The sequence below is a fragment of the Perca fluviatilis genome, chromosome 7, assembly GCF_010015445.1.
Source record: "Perca fluviatilis chromosome 7, GENO_Pfluv_1.0, whole genome shotgun sequence".
NCBI classification, from domain to species: Eukaryota; Metazoa; Chordata; class Actinopteri; order Perciformes; family Percidae; genus Perca; species Perca fluviatilis.
In genome coordinates this window covers 375,315-393,673 of record NC_053118.1, presented here as the reverse complement: position 1 = coordinate 393,673, position 18,359 = coordinate 375,315, and the positions used below count along the sequence as shown (strand labels likewise).

The 18,359-nt window shown below is 42.8% G+C and overlaps 1 protein-coding gene across 4 annotated transcripts in view; it reads left to right on the top strand.

Annotated features, from left to right (window-relative positions):
- LOC120562122 (vacuolar protein sorting-associated protein 13B) overlaps positions 1 to 18,359 on the top strand; it is a 380,029-nt gene that overhangs the window by 330,893 nt on the left and 30,777 nt on the right. For all 4 annotated transcript variants that reach the window (XM_039805631.1, XM_039805634.1, XM_039805630.1 and 1 more), the window contains 7 exons: positions 3,019 to 3,174; positions 6,266 to 6,532; positions 9,607 to 9,690; positions 10,131 to 10,306; positions 13,654 to 13,824; positions 16,664 to 16,871; positions 17,882 to 18,070. In XM_039805631.1, the coding sequence (XP_039661565.1) occupies positions 3,019 to 3,174; positions 6,266 to 6,532; positions 9,607 to 9,690; positions 10,131 to 10,306; positions 13,654 to 13,824; positions 16,664 to 16,871; positions 17,882 to 18,070 (1,251 nt within the window). The remainder of the gene's footprint in view (positions 1 to 3,018; positions 3,175 to 6,265; positions 6,533 to 9,606; positions 9,691 to 10,130; positions 10,307 to 13,653; positions 13,825 to 16,663; positions 16,872 to 17,881; positions 18,071 to 18,359) is intronic.

Here is an 18,359-nt window from a genome sequence, read left to right as displayed (position 1 = left end):
AAACTGCACTTTTAGTGGATGTAAATTGACAATCCACATTTGCCCTAGAGGGTTACATTGCAGCCCGGTTTGCGGCTGCTGGTCACAGCGTTCTCCCTTAATACTGGACCAGTTTCAAAGATTGTTGTTCTCATCAGTCAATTACACACAAAAACATAGGAAGTTAACCTTTAAATTAGATTAGGAGCAGAAAATCACACATTACAGTTATTTCTTAACGTTTTCCTCAAACCACCATGATCTTAACTGGTCTTAGGGGGCTTTCATACCTATAAGTCTGAACCAAAGTCCATGTTTCTGCATTTGATCCGGTAAGTTTTGGTCTCACACTGCAGTTATGCAAGCGCACTAAAGATCTATACAAAACTACGTCCTGCCGTCATCACATACGTGAGCCGCGTCTCCAGATACTTAGAATTGATTGGTTTGTAGACGGGCTTCCCCGTCCTCTCGTATCCTCTCTCTGTGTCAGAGTTTTTTCAGCTGACTGCTGCTCTTCCCATTTATCTGTGTTGTTTGCCCCCAACGGTGCCTTCCAGGCAGCGCTGCCTGGAAGGCTCTGGTTATGGTTAGGGTTGAGGCGCTCTTCCCTACTGAGTGCTGCTCTCCCATACTGAAACACTCTTTTTGTTTTGTTGCGATGTTAAGAAGCGAGACACGGGAACTTTCTTTCTGCAGCATTTATTCAGAGACAAACAGAAACCTCCACTGTACATCTACTACCATTTAACAAATAAACTGCTGATGTATTCTCAGCTCTGACAGCCGACAGCTGTCTGCTCTGAGCACATTCACCGTCACACACTCTCTCATGTGGCCTACACACTGAGCACCAAGCTGTTCCCTAAATGAGCTTCCCTGGTCTTATAACACGATGAGAGCCTGCCAGAGCTTCCTGTATTTGGTCCGAAAGTCCGAACCATCCCAAAAAATTATTTCGCACTATAAACGAACCAGACCGTGGTTCAATTTGATCCGGACCGAGACAACCTCTTTCGGTCTGACCAAATTTCTGTTGTTTGGGCCGGAACGTGGTCCGAGGGAGGTTTCACACCTGTAGTTTTGGTTCGGATCAAACTTAAAAGTCCGAAGGTCCGGACCAAACGAGGGAGATGTGAAAGCCCCCTTAGTGTGCTAGTTTAGGGAATCATCTAGTTGTTCTCCACTCTTAGGTTTTACCTTAACCTCTGCCACCTGGCAGTTTACACCACTCTCTATCACTTTCCCTGTGAGCAAGTCTACTGAGCAGGAGATCTGAGAAATTATGTAATTTCCACTCAGCCGACAGGGAGACGGGATGATCTTGAAGAAAGTGAATTCAGGCTTTGATTGAGAATGTTATTGTAAAGAAATCTGCCTTCAAACAGCGAGGAAAGACTACAGCGGAGAGAAACATAGAAGGTCTTGACCAGGGTCCCCCATGCTCTTTGACCTCAGTAGTAATTTGTTTTTCTTTAGGCAGATTGGCTAAATGTTCGGCACATTGAGGCGACGAGCCAAAGTGTAAATCTTCAAAAAGAAGCCTTTTCAGTGTTTCACTGGAGTCGCAACTCCTCTGGGAGAGTATTGACCCCCCCGCACCCCCTTGTCTCCCCTGTTTTTCTAGACTCTCTCACTTTCATACATTCTTTGTCTTTCTCACATTCTCTCTCCTCCCTTTCTAACTGTTGCAAGTTTGAAGTTGTGTTGGCAGCTGGACTGACACAGAGAGTTCAGTTAGGTGGGAGGTCAGCCGCGCTGCCTCAGGAGGGGAGAAGGCTTTAGATCTCCCTACGTATTTATGATTCTGCTCCTGTATTGTGACCATAATCTCCTGATAACACTCACATTGTTTGACAAATGAGTTTCCTTGTCATGTAGCACTCTGTGGTGGATAGCTAGCCTGAGTATGACCTGACCGAAGCACAGATGTGCTGTATGCATGGATGGACATTTGACCGGCCCACTTTCCTTTTGTACTGCATGTGTGTGTTAGTCCATATCGACGCCGGTTCATTTACGCGATAGTTCCGGTGCCGCCGCAAGTTCCGCCGGATGATCCTCGCTTTCCGCTTTCTTTGTGTTAACTTTAAACTCCTGTCGCATCAAGCGACTACACAAGCTGAAAATGCCAATTTTTAAAACTTGGATTGTGCAATAAGGCAGGCATGCTTGGTACTTTCGGGGAATGGTTGTAAAGATTTACAAAGAATATGTTTACGGCATTTCCTCTCTAATTGGGACGTTTTGGGACCTATTGGCGGGAATTTGCTATGGACAAAATGCACACGGTGATACACTGGTAAGAGCACATCACGTTTAACCATGTATTCAGCTACTTTATAAAGCTCACGTTACTGTATTGTGTGAACAGTTATCTTTATTTAATAGTGTATGTAGTGTTTTCTTTTGCGGGATGCAAACAAGTTCCTTCCCAAGACCATTTTGGAGAGCCACACTCGCTTTCTAGCCCTGCTGCCATGTTGTGGCCCACAATACAAGGAAATATGTTGACGGTCGGAGAATTGTCACCATTGTAAAGTTGTTTGGATGTCAACCGATAGGACAGCGTCTGTTTATAGCTGTCCTCCTGAGTCTGGGTTTACACCCAGCCACACACATGGATGTGCTCCACATTGTAGTGATGGATATGAAGCTGGAAAGGTTGAGAGCCAAACTATCTGCCTCTTATTTAGACGTGTGGAGAAAAGAGCCTTTCACATTCAACCGCACAAGTGTACACACACACACACACACACACATATGCAGCCATAATGAGCTTCCACATCAGCTGTTTTCCACCAGCCAGTTTATTGTGTGCGACCTTCAATTTCTACTTCCAACAGCAGCAGGTCTGTTCAGCAGCAGTAAACAGGAACTTTGTTGTCTCCCTTCTTCGCCCTACCAAAATCTTTTAAACAAAGACTCTTGTTGTTTACTTGCCTTTTGCTCTGGGATAAATAAAGGGCAAGAAGACTAACCTCTGATGTCTTCTGTCTCTGTTTCTATGTGTGTATCCTGCTCTGTCCCATCCTGCAGCTGCTGCACATCTGCATCGAGGGATGGGGGAACTGGCGCTGGTCAGAGGCCTTCAGCGTGGACAATGTGGGAACTCTGCTGAGAACCATTCAGTACAAAGGACGCACCGCTTCACTCATTATCAAGGTGGTGCAGCTCAACGGTGTCCAGAAACAGGTACAGTCAGTTTTTACAGACATACTGTCTGTTGGGTTTGTTTTTGTCATGTCACAAAACCTCTTTGAGAAAATATGTGATAAAAGAAAATTGTGTACACATTATTGACATTTCCATCCGCCAAACGTCATTATGAAAACATTACCATTTTTTTATTCTATTTAAATAGTCTACTTTGAATAGATGTTTATTTTGCTACAATACTTTAACATATAATTCATGAATGTGAAAAGTATGACATTTTTAACACAATCTCACTGACTTTTTGTGAAGCTCAGTTGCCATGTTTTGTATTTCCTGGTTAGAATTTCCTGGTATACAAAAAGTTATACTTTTAAATTTCATATATTAGCATCAAGGTTAACCAGAATAATGTTAGAACTTTGTGGTTATCTTAAAGGTGCTGTAGGTAGGATTGCAAAGATCCAGGACTTAGCCAAAAAATTCTCAGTCCCTCCCCCTTTTCTGCTAAAACCCAAAACTGTCTCCTAAGCCCCTCCCCCCACAAGGGAGAATGAATGCATGTCAATGAGCAGTGATTGACACGCAGTTAGACAACCCCCCCTGGCCCTGATTGGTGCATTTGAACAGGGAGCGGTTGATTTTTGCAAATCACACTACAGGCTGTAGGTGGAGCCAGAGGAGCTGGATTTTCTTTTAAATGACCTGCTTCATGTAGTTCTACTGGAACATAGGGTCAGTTTCAGCAAATATGACAGAAAGTTAGTTTTATAAGCCTTACCTACTGCACCTTTTAAGCAATAAAAGGGGAGACAATGGTGAGCGTTACACAACCAGGATTTCATTGACAGAAAATCCAAGGCAATAGACTGGCAATACTTTTTAATTGAGTAGATTTGTGGTGAAACTATACCATAGCAATAAACAAAGTCCAGTTTTCAACAAAACCAAGAATGTAGGGATTCTGCAGATCATCTTCCTGCTAACCTGGAAAGTCTCAAAGTCTTGTACGTGGTTCCGAATTACAAAGAAAGTAGGAACTTGTTGGCTGCATTATGCCTGGCCTTTTTTTTCACCAGTGCACCTTTTTAATCTCCAGTTTTTTTTTTTCATTTGTATGTTATGATTTAGTAGTTGCTTGGCTAACAACAGACCGTGTTCTGTTTTTGACACTTTTTTCGTAATCGGTTTCATAGCACTGAAAGAAAAGTTTATGAGCTTGAAGCCATCCAAAAACACAATGTACCCCATCAATCCACAAAGAAGATCACAGGAAGTCATAAACCAAATCATAAACCATCTGCGTTTTTACACAACGAGGACAGTGGTGAATCATGTTTGGATTTTTCCACAAATACAAGGCAGAGTCGTCGTATTCCTAAAAATGTAGAGAAGTCGTCACATTATAGCGGTGACACTTTGTTATGTAAACAGTGTCAAGTGTCGCACATGTCTCCCTCTCGTCCTCCAGACAAAACAGACTCGGCCTCTCGCATTCCTCCCTCCCTCTGTCCCAGACATTGTTTACATCTTGTTCCCATTGGATCCAATGATAGGGTATGAGTGTTGGTCACATCGATTTCACAACACAAAGCCTCAGAGTGGGACAGTGGCCGCCACTACAGAGGAAGTTGGTTCCCACCTGTGTGAGCGTGGACCATGTTGTTTTTTTTTTGGATGGCGGGGGGGGTTTCACACACTGCTGTACTGTCCCTCTCTGTCTTGCTACCCTATTGTTTTTTATGGTGACAGCTTCTTTATCATTTATATTGCCACCTCATGTTGACTGCTGTAAAATCTCCCTCAAATAAATACCATACACACACACATATGCACACACACACAGATGAATTCTCTAATTACACACACACTAGGCACACTTTGATGCCTGTGGAAAAACACATGTGAGGGCAGGAGCGTTAGGGCTGCTACTGACTGTCACGATCAATTCATCTGTTGATTCTTTTTTTTTGTCATTGATTGATCATTTAATCTGTAAATTGAAAATAATGAACGCTGCCCAAATTGTACAGTTTGCAGTATTGACAAAGAGACAAGCAACAATTTTTCACATCTTTCTAATTCTCTTTAAAACAGACTTCTTTTTGCACACATTTGTGTCAATGCAGAAAAGAAGTAGAAGATGGGCAGCCAGGGAAAGACATGCATATGTCCACACAAGTGCGTATCGTATGTACGTATATGGGTGGTATATATGACGTAAGACTAAAGGAAAAGAAAGTATTGCATGTATGTGTGTGTGCACTTGTGTGTGCATACTGTCTATGGAGTGATAGACTGTAACCTTGGAAAATGATCAGGCAGTGAGGAAGCAATCAGGCTAAACAGAGCAACCTTTTGATGAAAACAGATACAGCAACAGTGCAGCTAAAGACAAGCCCTGGGAATCATTTTTAATAACAGTGAAAGTTGAATTTGAAGTTTTACTGATCCATCATGCTTGAGGGTGGGATGCAATTCCGAGCACCAGTGACCTTCAGTGAAGAAGATTTGACAGATGATGACTTTCCCCGTCATGGCTAAAAAATATGTAATGCATCCCTATTTCTGCACTTTTTTCCTTCAGTTTTTTATGTGGGATTACTGAGGTAAACTAGTTTTTTCCATAATAGAAATCATGTAGTGTCAGTAAGGCATCAGTATGCTTCAGCCAAATTGCTTGTCAAACAGTGTCTGAAACACTGTACTCATTTAGTAATTCTGACCCACACTATACCTGCATAGCAGTATTTTGATGACTTAGAGGGCATGTTTTTGGATTTTGCCATTTTAAAGTTCCTTCTTTTTCACTAACTCCCTTGTGTACTGTAGCAGTGATATTGGTGATCCTTACAGTGAAAAAAAACATGCTTTAGATCTAGAACTGAAAGTGTCAAACTGTTATTTGTGTGTTGTTAAAGTTTTGAGTGTAACACATCTTTCTCTTGGGTCATTCTCAATTAACAGTGAATGTAAAAGCATTTGAGGTTGAGCAGTTGAGGACATAAGATCACAAGCAACAAGACATATTTGTATTCAATGCTCAGTGTCTATTGCCTCCTAGAGTACATGAGATACATTTCTTTATTTTAATTGTGGCAATTGTCCCCTGTAATCTTCTTCTCTCCAGGTAATAATCTGTGGGCGGCAGGTGATGTGCAGCTACCTGACTCAGGACATTGAGCTGCGGGTGGTCCAGCACTACGTGGGGCCTGACAGTCAGACGGTGGTCAGGGAACACTGTGACTGCCTGGAGGCAGGGGCCAAGTTGCCGTCATATGTGTTGGAGGACGCGGAGATGACAGAGCTGTGTGTGAGGGCCAGAGGAGATGAAGACTGGTCCCAGGATGTTCAGCTGGAGAGGATGGAAAAGGGCAACAGCAGCTCTGTTGTACAGGTACGGTAACACAAACAGACTTTGACTGAGACTTCGGGGTCAGTACTGTACATTACCTATTTTTCAATGTAGCCACAAGTTGGCCAGTGGAACTGATTTTCTATTTTCCAAAGACCTATCTGGATGCTCTTTACTGTATAGGCTACATTAGTTATTTTTAGTCTTGCATTGCCGGACCTATCTCCACAGCGCTGTTGAGTAAAGTCTGGCTACACCACACACACAGTACAAGCCAAAAGTTTGGACACACCTTCTCATTCAATGCGTTTCCTTTTTATTTTCATGACTATTTACATTGTAGATTCTCACTGAAGGCATCAAAACTATGAATGAACACATATGGAATTATGTACTTAACAAAAAAGTGTGAAATAACTGAAAACATGTCTTATATTTTAGATTCTTCAAAGTAGCCACCCTTTGCTTTTTTATTAATAAGGGAAAAAATTCCACTAATTAACCCTGACAAAGCACACCTGTGAAGGTAAAACCATTTCAGGTGACTACCTCATGAAGCTCATTGAGAGAACACCAAGGGTTTGCAGAGTTATCAAAAAAAGCAAAGGGTGGCTACTTTGAAGAATCTAAAATATAAGACATGTTTTCAGTTATTTCACACTTTTTTGTTAAATACATAATTCCATATGTGTTCATTCATAGTTTTGATGCCTTCAGTGAGAATCTACAATGTAAATGGTCATGAAAATAAAGAAACACATTGAATGAGAAGGTGTGTCCAAACTTTTGGCCTGTACTGTACACTCTGAGACCGTAGAAAAAACGATCTGGGTTGTTTGCATTTCTTTAAACCAATCGCAAACTTGGGTGGCTCTAAGCTCCGGTCGTAGCGACGGTGCCTCTGCAAAATAGTCTCAGGAAGGAACTTGTTTTGGTGGAACATTTGCACCTCGCACAAGAAAACTTAACATACAATATTGAATAAAGTTAACTGTTCACACAATACAGTAACATGAGCTATTTAAATTAGCTGATACATGGTTAAACATGATTTGCTCTTACCAGTGTATCTCCGTGTGTACTTGGTCCATAGCAATCCAACCAATTGTTCCCAAAACATCCCATTTAGAGAGGAAATGCCCTAAAGATATTCCTTTTAAACATTTAAAATCATTTACCAAGTGAACTAAGCAGGCCTGCCTTATTGCACAATTAAAACCTGCCATTTTCATCTTCCTAGCTTAAAGGTTGTTGTGGTTGTATCCCGTGCAAAGGGATTTTGAGAACGGCAATACACAGAGAGCGGAAGCGGAGGGGCAAAGCCATTGAAGAGGCTTCTGATTGTGGATGTCAAGCTATATACTGGGAATGTACTTGTACCGTTGATCCAGGCTAGTTATTTCAAATGTAATTTCTAAAAAGACATGTTTGATAAATCATATACAAACACAGATAGAGACGCACACATTGCACGCACCACTACTTCCCACTGGCTCTCCAGCCACACACACGTTTAGAGCTGGTGACTGGACCACCAACTATGGTCGGATGCTCTTCTCCTGGGTGGCCACAGTGGCAGAGCTTCCACGCTGCTACTCACAGTTAGAGGAAAGATTGAGATCTTCCCCTCAGATAGGCTTACAAAGGCCCTCCAACCCATAATTCAACCATGTTGAGAAGCAGAAAATACAGTTTATTCTCTCTCATAACAACACTAACCATAGACAGGAAACCCTAGCTGATACGTGGGCACATGGAGAGGCTTTGAAGGCACTTTCACACCGCTGGATTAGTGCCAGACAATCACTCCTTCACTCCTTTCCTGCTTTTCTTGCTCTGTATTTTTCTTGTTCCCTGTCTTTCCCTGTCCCTCTCTCTTTGTTTTCTTCCTTTATTAACAGTTAGCTTATTTCTACAGCTTCAGCTTCTGTGTGTGGGTCTGAACATCTCTGACTCAACTCCAACCTCCGCTGTTATCTCTTCTCCTCAGATCAGCCATTCATTACACATATGGAGGGTTGGCTCCAAATGAGAGAGCTGCCTGGACTAGTAGCTGGGTCCTTAGATCTCTCTATCTCTGTCTGTCTCCTGCTATTTCACTCTCTCGTTTCCTCCCTTACTTTTACTCTCTCGCCCACACACTGGCTCACTTGTTAACTCCTCTTTTTTATTTACTTCATCCTCTGGCATTCAGCTTGTCCACCTGTTCCACTCTCTAACTCTCTCCCCTGACTATGTCTGTCTCTTTTCTCATCTGTCTCCTGATTATCTGTATCAGTAATCCATCTCAAGTAACTCCTCTTCCTCATATCTCACATTACTCCTCCTGAACTTTTTCAGCATCTTTTTCTGCCCCTGTCCTTCACTTTTGACAAAGTACAGGCGGTCATCTTGACCTTATCCCAGCGGTGAGTGTTTTTGGTGGATCAGGCCTAAAGAGTATCTGTTTTCCAAAGTTTCACTCCCTCATCCCAACAAGGCTGTTTTGCAAGGCCCACTATATTAAACTGAATGTTCCCTCTGTCTCTGTGCTCCACTCTGCTGTCCCCACCAGTACATCAAGTCCCCAGTCTGTCGTAAACTAGACCACTTGTAACGTGCCTTGGCATCCCGAGGCTTAATGAGGAGTGAGGAGTAAATGGGACAAACACCAGTGACATACAAAGAGCACTCAGCCTTCGGTGGGCACATTCTCATCCTTTTAAATCTTACTAAGATTTAACTGCCTGTAATGGCCCATTATCTGGCACTAACAGTTGTCAGTTGCCTCAGCCGTGGTATTGTGTTGCAGGACTTTAGGGAGATTTAACTTTTAACTACTGGAAGAAGCCAAGAAAGAACTTTTTTTTAGTACAAAACATGATAATGAGTTACTGATGGAGGCAATAAACATTCTGCCAATGAGCATTAAAGTAATCAGATATCCATTTTTTTACATTGCAACCACAAAGAAACACAATCAAGTTGATCAATCTTTTTATATTAACCCTTTGCAATAATGTAAAGATTTACTGACTGAAAACATGGGTTATACACAGTATGACTAAACTGTTTTCGAATTGGACACAAGAGATTTATAAGTGAGAATCAATAACAGCCAGTGTGTCTCATTTCAGGTGCCTTGCTCCAGTGGTTCTTTGCTCTATGTTTGGTGTACACTTATAACAATTGAACCTGGCTCTCACATGCAGCAGAGAGTGGTGAGTATACCCGCGCACACACTAAACACACTAAACTTGATGTTTTTACTGATACTTTATCTGCTGTTACTTTATGTATAGTGTAGGATTCTCGTAGGGTACAGATTTGATCATTGGCAAATTATCAAAGATGTTTTATCAATATCAATAAAGTTATGAATATGGTTATTAATAACTTTATCAAATCGACAAACAATCAAAACGGGGCACCACCCTGCTAGTCAGGGACCAATAATCAAACTGTGGAACAGTCTCATTTCTGTGGTAATCCTTTAAAAAGGAAATAGCTGGAATTCAATTAATCCAAAATGAGAAAACGGACATTATAAGGATTCATGGCAGCTGAATTATTGAACACATAAGATCATCATCACATTCAGTCAGTTTGTTTGTGCAGTATGTCTCACTGATGATTGTTCTGTATGAATCCCCTGTTTCAGGTGGTTTTCAGTCCACTGTTTGTCATGAGGAGCCACTTGCCAGATCCAGTAATCGTCCACATAGAGAAGAGGAGTCTAGGACTGAAAGAGAGCCAGCTGATACATGGCCAGGGCCACCAGGAGCCCCTGTTGAACACTGAGGCCGACCTTACCCACCACCTAATCTTCCAGGCCAGGTAAAAAAAAAGATCAAAACCCATGGAGCAATATCTATACCATCTAGAACATAGTAACCAACATTTACAATAAGTTTACACCCTTAAAGCTTTAGTGCTTAACTGTTATATATTAATTAAAGGAGAATTACGGTCGATTTCAGCACGTAGCTCTGGTGTTTGTAAATTGGGAGTGCTTTCAGTAGCAAGAAAAACGAAAATAATCAGTGCTGCCTACACCGTGTTATCCTCCTGCTACAGTTTGCACCCAGGAGGCTGAAACAGGGCACATTTTAAACGTGCTTTTAGCCTCTTAACATGTTCAAATGTCAATACAAGTGCCTAGCCATGAACACAGTGAATCTGACTGCAGTAGATGTGAAAGAAATGCATGAAAGTTACGCTAATTCAGCTCTGTTTAGTTCCGGTGTTGAGACGGCAAGATTTAGGGACCGTCTACATCAGGCGACTTTCGCACGCAGAAACTCCAGCGAAGATAATGACCTCTTCTGAAGAGTCTATCATGTTTTTTGAATCCTCCGTGTTCTCCTTGGCTACAAGCAACTGCGTGGAGGAGGGGTGGGGGTGAAGCACGATCACGGAAGGCTTCTATCATGTGGATGCGCCGACAGTTTTGTTGTCATTCCTTAGAGTTCCTCATGGGGGCCACAGAAACTAGGTACTATAGCTTTAAAAGGCAAGGTAGTTCTAAAGTCAAAAGTCTACGTGAACCACAATACTTTAACCTTTTGTACACATCTCATGATATATTAACACTCAGAATCTATGCTCATGACGGAGACAGACCTTCACCTGCTACTGCTTCTTTGCCAGGTCTTCTGTTTCCATCCTTGCTCTGTCCTCATTACCAAGATGGTTGCCGATCAGCAGGAAAATTCACTTTACAATTTAGTTCTTTGAGTCCAGTGTTATATTATGTCATCAGCCACCAGCTCATACTACTACAAAGGACAGAGTCTCATTTTAGTCTTCGGTAATGGATGAGACACTTACTGTACTTAAGCTTCTCTTACACCACATTCTGATCTCCCTGAGCCAACATGAAGACATGATCTAGGGGAATCCAGGCACATTTCAGTGGAACAGGAAGCCAGTTTGGCAGCAGCTAAGACACTGCTCCAATTCCAACATGTCAGGTTGGACCATAATTACACCTCATTTAGATACAGGCCCTAACAGAGAGCAGGTTTTTGGCCCCATATTGGCAACATATTTGTGTGTGTGTGTGTGGAGAGGATTGTATGTGTGTGCACACATGTTTGCGTGGGTGAACAAGTATGTGTCCTGGTATCCACGTGTGGTCTGTGTCTGTCATTGTCATAGTTATGTGCCAGTGTAAGTGTGACAGTCGCCACTTCATCATGGGCAGAGTCTGTCACATACATCACTGCTACGCCTGTTACTCGGCCCCAGTCTGTCAGTGTGTGTTCACACTTTCTCATATTGTCCGTCTCCTCTTGTAAAAGACAGCTCTTCATACAGTTCATCGTGGTAGGCTCCACTAAGCTGAATCAGTTGTCAAAATGTTTAGTTGCATCAAAATGTTCCCATACAAGAAATGCCATGTACTGTATCTGTCCAAAGTGTCTTTCAATGACATGAGTGTTTATGTTTCAGTATGGGTGCCCCCCCAGGGGAAATACCTACCACATGTACATACTGTATTGTTGTTGTTCCTACTGTATTTGTTATCTGTACATCTGTAATCTATGTTGTTTTATGCGAATCCATATAAGAAACATCACCCCTTTGGTAGCAACTAGTGGTGATCTGAATAAACAGAGTAAACGTTGAGTGTAATTGACTCCCCCTGAGAGAATCTTTAGCTGTAACCGTTGTGTGTTTAGATATCTGGTCACAAAGTTTATTTTGATTTCAGCTGCCATAAAGGAACCACAGTGGCCATAGAGTGACTGGGAATATACGGTATTCGGCCCCTGTTTGTTGTAGATAAATCCGTTTTCATGCGCTCAAAAAGCAAGCTTAGAAACAACTAAGTGTCTTGTCTTTCTGGATTGCAACCACAATGCTCCTTGTGTTTACAATCTGTCCTCTCCCTAAACTGCCTCTCACCACACAAACTTACATACCCCCCCTCGTTTGTCCCCCAGATTCAATCCATCCCTCATCCCTCTCCATCCTCAAAAACACACACACTACAAGCCACATTTGTAAACGTACCTTCACTCACATACACATGTATGACACGCATACACACAGGCCCACCTCTAGGACCGATCCAATCTCGAATGCTCGCTGGTCAACAGCTCGTCTTTCCTTCCTGTAATTACACATAGTTGTGGGCTCTAATGGACGAGGTAGAGAGCAGAGCTGCGGTCTGCGACACAAGAGACACAGACAAGTCTTAACCAGAACTGTTCTGTCCTGCTCTCCTCATATTGGCCACCACATTAGAAAGCTGAGGGTTGCAATCAGAAGCCTCTTCCAGTTCCCCCCCTCAGGAACTGCTCTGGATGAAAATCTTCCTGTCAACACCTTGTCCCTCTCCTCTGTCTTGCCCCCAGATATATAAGCAATAGCCCCTATGTTCCTTTTATAGCACAATGCGCTCTATTAATAAACTACTGCTCTGGGGTAAGGGGCTGCTTTGCTTTAGCCAAGTGGAACTGGATCCTGCCCAGAGAAAGAGAAGAAGCTATTACAGTTTGGATTTAGTTATTTTTTCTTCTTCTTGCAAAGCCATAATTGACCAATGTCTGGGGCTAAAGGTATGCAATAGGATTATTTACTGCAGTTTAGCTTTTTCTATGATCTTTGTGAATTAGTGTTTGTAAGTTAAGACTGCATCTCAGGAAAAAACTATTCAAAACAAAAGGCAGATTCAGCCCTCGAGGTTTCAGGGTAAAAGCAGAGTTTAGCTGGAGGTCACTTTGATTGTTCTGAGCAGAACAATGGGAATAGTGAGCTCCTGTCAACAGATGTCTTGTTCTATAATGAAATAAAAAAATATGTTTGAATTGATTCTGGCGTAGAATAACTTAACATGCCAGATTTGCTGACATAATATACAGCAGTGGTTCACAACAATGTGCCTTTATGACCCTACGAGTATGTAGGTTTTCATTCCAAGCAATCACTTATCACACCATCCACCACAGCGGAGGAGATAATCATGATAAGTGAAATCAGCTGGTACAGTGCCTGCTTGGCAGGAGGACCTGCAGATTGTTGGGTAAAGATAGCACATGTTTGAGGATATATACAAGTCCTGTAGGGTATCTATTTCGAATGAAAATTGGTTACATGTTCCGACAAATAAATACATGCATCACACTCATGTTCGTCATGTTAGAGAAATCTATAATGATTTGTGCTCTGCCTTTCAGGGAGGATGAAGATGCTTCCCACTGTGCTGTACCAGTCTCCACCAGCCTCATCAAACAGATAATGAACAAGAATGCAAACGAGGACAACCTGGAACACATCCTGGCTGACTTCTATGGTCCGAAGACCTCCACTGGGCCACCATGGCCCTACGTCACCAACAATACTGACAGGTACTCCACATTAGTTGTTCCTACTCGTTCAGTGCCCTGCATTTGTGAGAATTGCAGTTTTGTGCTTTTATAGTGTTGCTCGTCTTTTTTAAAACAAAATCTTGAGGAGCCATCTGAACTACAAACACATGGGTTGGATAAACAAGCAAAGCAAGGCAGGATAGAGAAATAATGTCACATGCTGTAATGCAAGTTGTGAGCCAGATTCACACAAAAAAAAAAAACATGAGTGCAAGAGCCCTCATACCCCCCCAAGACACCATGACACCTTATGATCCTTTGTAATAAGTCAACTAATTATTTTCTAACATTATTATAGCACTTCTGTGGCAAGCATTAAATCTTACTGTAAAATGGCATAACACAAATTTCATTGAAAGCCACCAGTGTGTATTTTCTAATAGTAGGCTTCATACAGCATCCCTCCTCAAAGCACAAAGTTGTGCAAGCAAGCCCTTTAATGAGGGAAGCTTGTCTTTATTGCTGACTCTTTGTTCACATAATAAAACAGTTAACTGCAAAGACAATGCAGAGCCATGCATCAGAAGTTAGCAGGGATCCCACTGCCGTCCCCACAGACCGGAGATTTAGGCTGTCACTCTGTCACAGTCCCACTTTCTCACACAAGTCACAGGGCTTACATCCAGTTAAAACTTGGCACAGCTTGCAAGCGTACAGTGTGTATACTGTATAGATGCGTGCACGTGTGTGTATATGTGGCCCGTGCATGAGTACAATCGGGCAGCACACACATGAAACTGTCCACAAAAGTCACTCTGGGAATCATCTTTTGTCACAGAGCAATCACATCTTGATAGCAGCGGAAAAAGATGTAGCCACATGCTCTCCCACAGGCTCCGAGTTACAAAGAGTCCCAGTAGATCTGCTGGACATGTGGGCCATATGTCTGCCTGCCTGTGGTTTCCCGAGTTTCTCTGCTCTCTATACATACTCAAACATGCACACAGATTGTTGCCCAGCACATGTGTACACACTCATAACACTGTGTTACATACGCACACCACCATACACATTGCTCACCTTTAAATGTCACACACTCTGTGTCTCAGTGGAGGGCTGCTATCTGGCGGTTTGGTGTTGGGTTTCTCTGTCAGTCGGGCCTCTCTCTTCCCTGCTAGACAAAAGCCCGAGGCAAAAGCACATTTCCCATCATGGAAGTAGCAGTGGCAGTTCAAGCTACTTTGTTTAAGAGAATGAGGGGAAAAATGGTATGAGGAAAAAAAAAGGGGGGCGGGGGGTGTCATTGGAGGATTAATAGCACTGATTTCTATCTCTAAACACACTCAGTACTTGGACAGCAAGTGGAAGCCACAGTTTTGATAACAGTGATACAGTTTGCTGTTTGGAAAGAGGCTTCAGTCTCCCTGGCACAGTGGAGAAACCAAACCAATTGAACTCCCTGGCAGGGAGTGTGTAAATATTGTGTCTTAAAAGGGCAGAGGAAGTTGAAAGTGGTAAAAGTTATTTTTCTTACTCTGTTGGATTTTTAATGGCAGAGAGGCACCTCCACAATCATTAAACAAACATCTTGTAGTGGTTGGGGTTAGGATAAGCTCTTGCTGCAGGCTGTGTGTGTGTGTGTGTGTGTGTGTGTGTGTGTGTGTGTGTGTGTGTGTGTGTGTGTGTGTGTGTGGTTGTGTGTGTGTGTGTGTGTTGTGTGGGGGGCACTCAGAGCAGTGTGCTTCTTAAAAGTCACACTTCTAAAACCCTCAACTCCAGAGTTGGCAGGTTTTGACAGAAGCTGCTGAGCGCATTTCTTTCAATTACCTTTTTGTGAGCTCTGTAATGTGATTTATGAGCTATGCCCGCAGCCTCAAGGTCAATGACACACACACACACATACATACACACACACACACACACACACACACACACAACAAACAGCAGTAAATGGTAAAGAAAAGCTATCGTCAGTGCTTTTTTTTAGTCACAGGGAGACTTGGGTATGTGAAAGGTTTGAGATGGCAGGTTGGTAGGTTCGGCAGAGTCAAGGCAGCCTTGAGGGAGAGGGAAGACTGGGCCGCCTTTGATGGCTTTGAACTTCAGAGTAAGTCTGAGAGAACTATTTGTTTGGCTCTCTTCTGGCACTGCGCTGTTTAGGGTTCACAAGACCATGATTACCGTGAAATGACTGCTGTGTCAGTGGATTGGTGGAAAAATGATTGTATTTCTCTGCCTGTCTGACTGTTTGTCTGTGTCTCCACATGCCCATGTGTGTTCCCAGATGCCTTGTCAACTGTTCTCTGTATCTGTTTGTATTGCATAACTTGCCTACAGACCTTTTGTTTCTATGTGTTTGTTTAGCCTGACTGACTGTCAGTGTGTTAATGGTCTGCATAGTATAACAGTATAAGAATTGTTTGTTTATACACAACACATTTCAATGCCTGTTTAAAGGCTGCATGCCGCTCTATATTTGGCACTGTGTAAAACATGTCCATAGCTGAATTACATGAGTAGACAGGGCAAGTGATATCCTTAATCTTAGTAATTGAGCATACAAGAGTTTTATTACCAAGATGACACTAATGGCTGTTTATCAATACTGCATTACAGGTAGCTGTGTCTCTGTCTATATCTATGTCATTATAGCTATGCATCTAGGGTGAAGTGTTTACGGTCCGTGCACCCATAGCCTTACTGCAGTGGCCTAAATGAGAAACGAGCTCAGAACAGTAGTAATGTGTTCAGCGTGTCTGCTTGCTTGTCTGTAGTCTTGTCTAACCCACTTTATAGAGTAGTGTTGAGCAAGGCATCAGCACTGTCAGGATTCATTTACAGGTGATTTCTAAAATGCGAGTTTGTTGTCTCCCCACAGGTCAGTGCTGGAGCCCCTTGCCCAGTGGGACAGTCCCATGCAGGTTAAGTTATCCTGCTGGAAGTCTGGTCTGAAAACTCTGCTGGTAGAGTTGTTGCCCTGGGCCCTGCTGGCCAACAACTCCCAATGGGACCTCTGGCTTTTTGAGGGAGAGACCATCGTACTGCAGATACCAGCCGGCAAGGTCATTGTACCCCCCAACTTCAAGGTATGGTGCCAACTACAGTATATGTATCCTGCAAAGGACAGGCTTTCTGTTAAAAATGTGTTGTCTTGGGCACCTGGGTAGGAATAATTCTGATTCTGTATACTTTCCTAATTTTAGTCACTGTATGATCTACAGTGATCTCCCTGTTGCACTGAAGATACATATACATCAAGACCTGGAAGATGGTCTTTTTATCATTATGAAACCAGCTCGTCCCTCATCTTCACTAATAAGCACAAATCTGTTCACCAAAGCTGCATTACAACAATATTCCCTGCCTAAGTCTTTATCTGCTGCCAAGCTCTGTCACCGTACACTGTAGGCATGTCTTCTCACTGGCTTTAGAGATCAGAAGAAGAGGTCTGCAGATGGTTTTCCCCCTGTGGAACATAACGCACACATACACACACACAGATTTCTCTAGCACTAACCCGGTGCTAAGCGGGGTAGGCAGCGTATCAAAGAACAAGTGCTGATATGGGTCAGCTCAGAGAAACAAAATTAAAAGTTGTAAAATGTGTAATCGCCTGTGAAATAGAAATAAATAAAGCCTTGTTTCCATAGAGCTCTGCTGTTTATCATGGCATAACAAGCGAAGAGAAGATTTGGTCTCCGCTGAGACTCGTTCCGAGTTGATTGGTTTATGAGGAAAAGGTTGCTGTTTGATCGGCATGTTGCATGATGCTGCTAGCTGCAGAGCCAGATGAACAATCAGTGTGTCATTCGAGCATCTGTGGGGCACTTAAATTATGTTCTCGCAACAAAGCCAGCAGTAATGGAAGTTATATACTGGGCAGTTCCAGGACTGTTTGAATGCAGAGAACATGGACACTGTCAGGAAAATTGTGCTGAGTTGTTGGTAATGAAGCCACAGTTGGCCCTAGTATGTGGCCGTTTCCGAAATGCAATCAAATACAGTCCATTTTATTAGTACATTGTGTTTGACAGGTCTGACAATGATTCAACTTCTGATTTTCTCTCCCCCTTCTATCTTGTCCCCCACGATCCAGGAAGCCTTCCAGCTTGGTATCTACTGGGCCCACACTAACACCGTCCACAAGTCTACAGCACTCAAACTGGTCCATGACCTGACTTCTCCTCGATGGAAGGAGGGATTAGACTCAGAGGTGATCACTCTGGATGAAGAGGGATATGTAGAGGCCGACATCACCCTGGGAGCCTTCCCTGGCAGACAGAAGGTGAGGGAAACAATGCTTTCATAACATCCAGTCACCACTGCTCATTAAAGCTCCGTTACATTCAAGCTAGTCTATATCAACCACGTTCCACTTCTGGGGATTGCTCCGTTGTTGCCGGAAATTTTGTGTAATTTTAAACTCCGGTGGATTTGTGAGGACTATGGTTAACTGCTCCTCAGATCTCTGCAGGGTAAATCCAGACAGCTAGCTAGACTATCTGTCCAGTCTGAGTTTTCTGTTGCACAGCTAAAACTACTTTTGAACATACACACGTTCCACCAAAACAAGT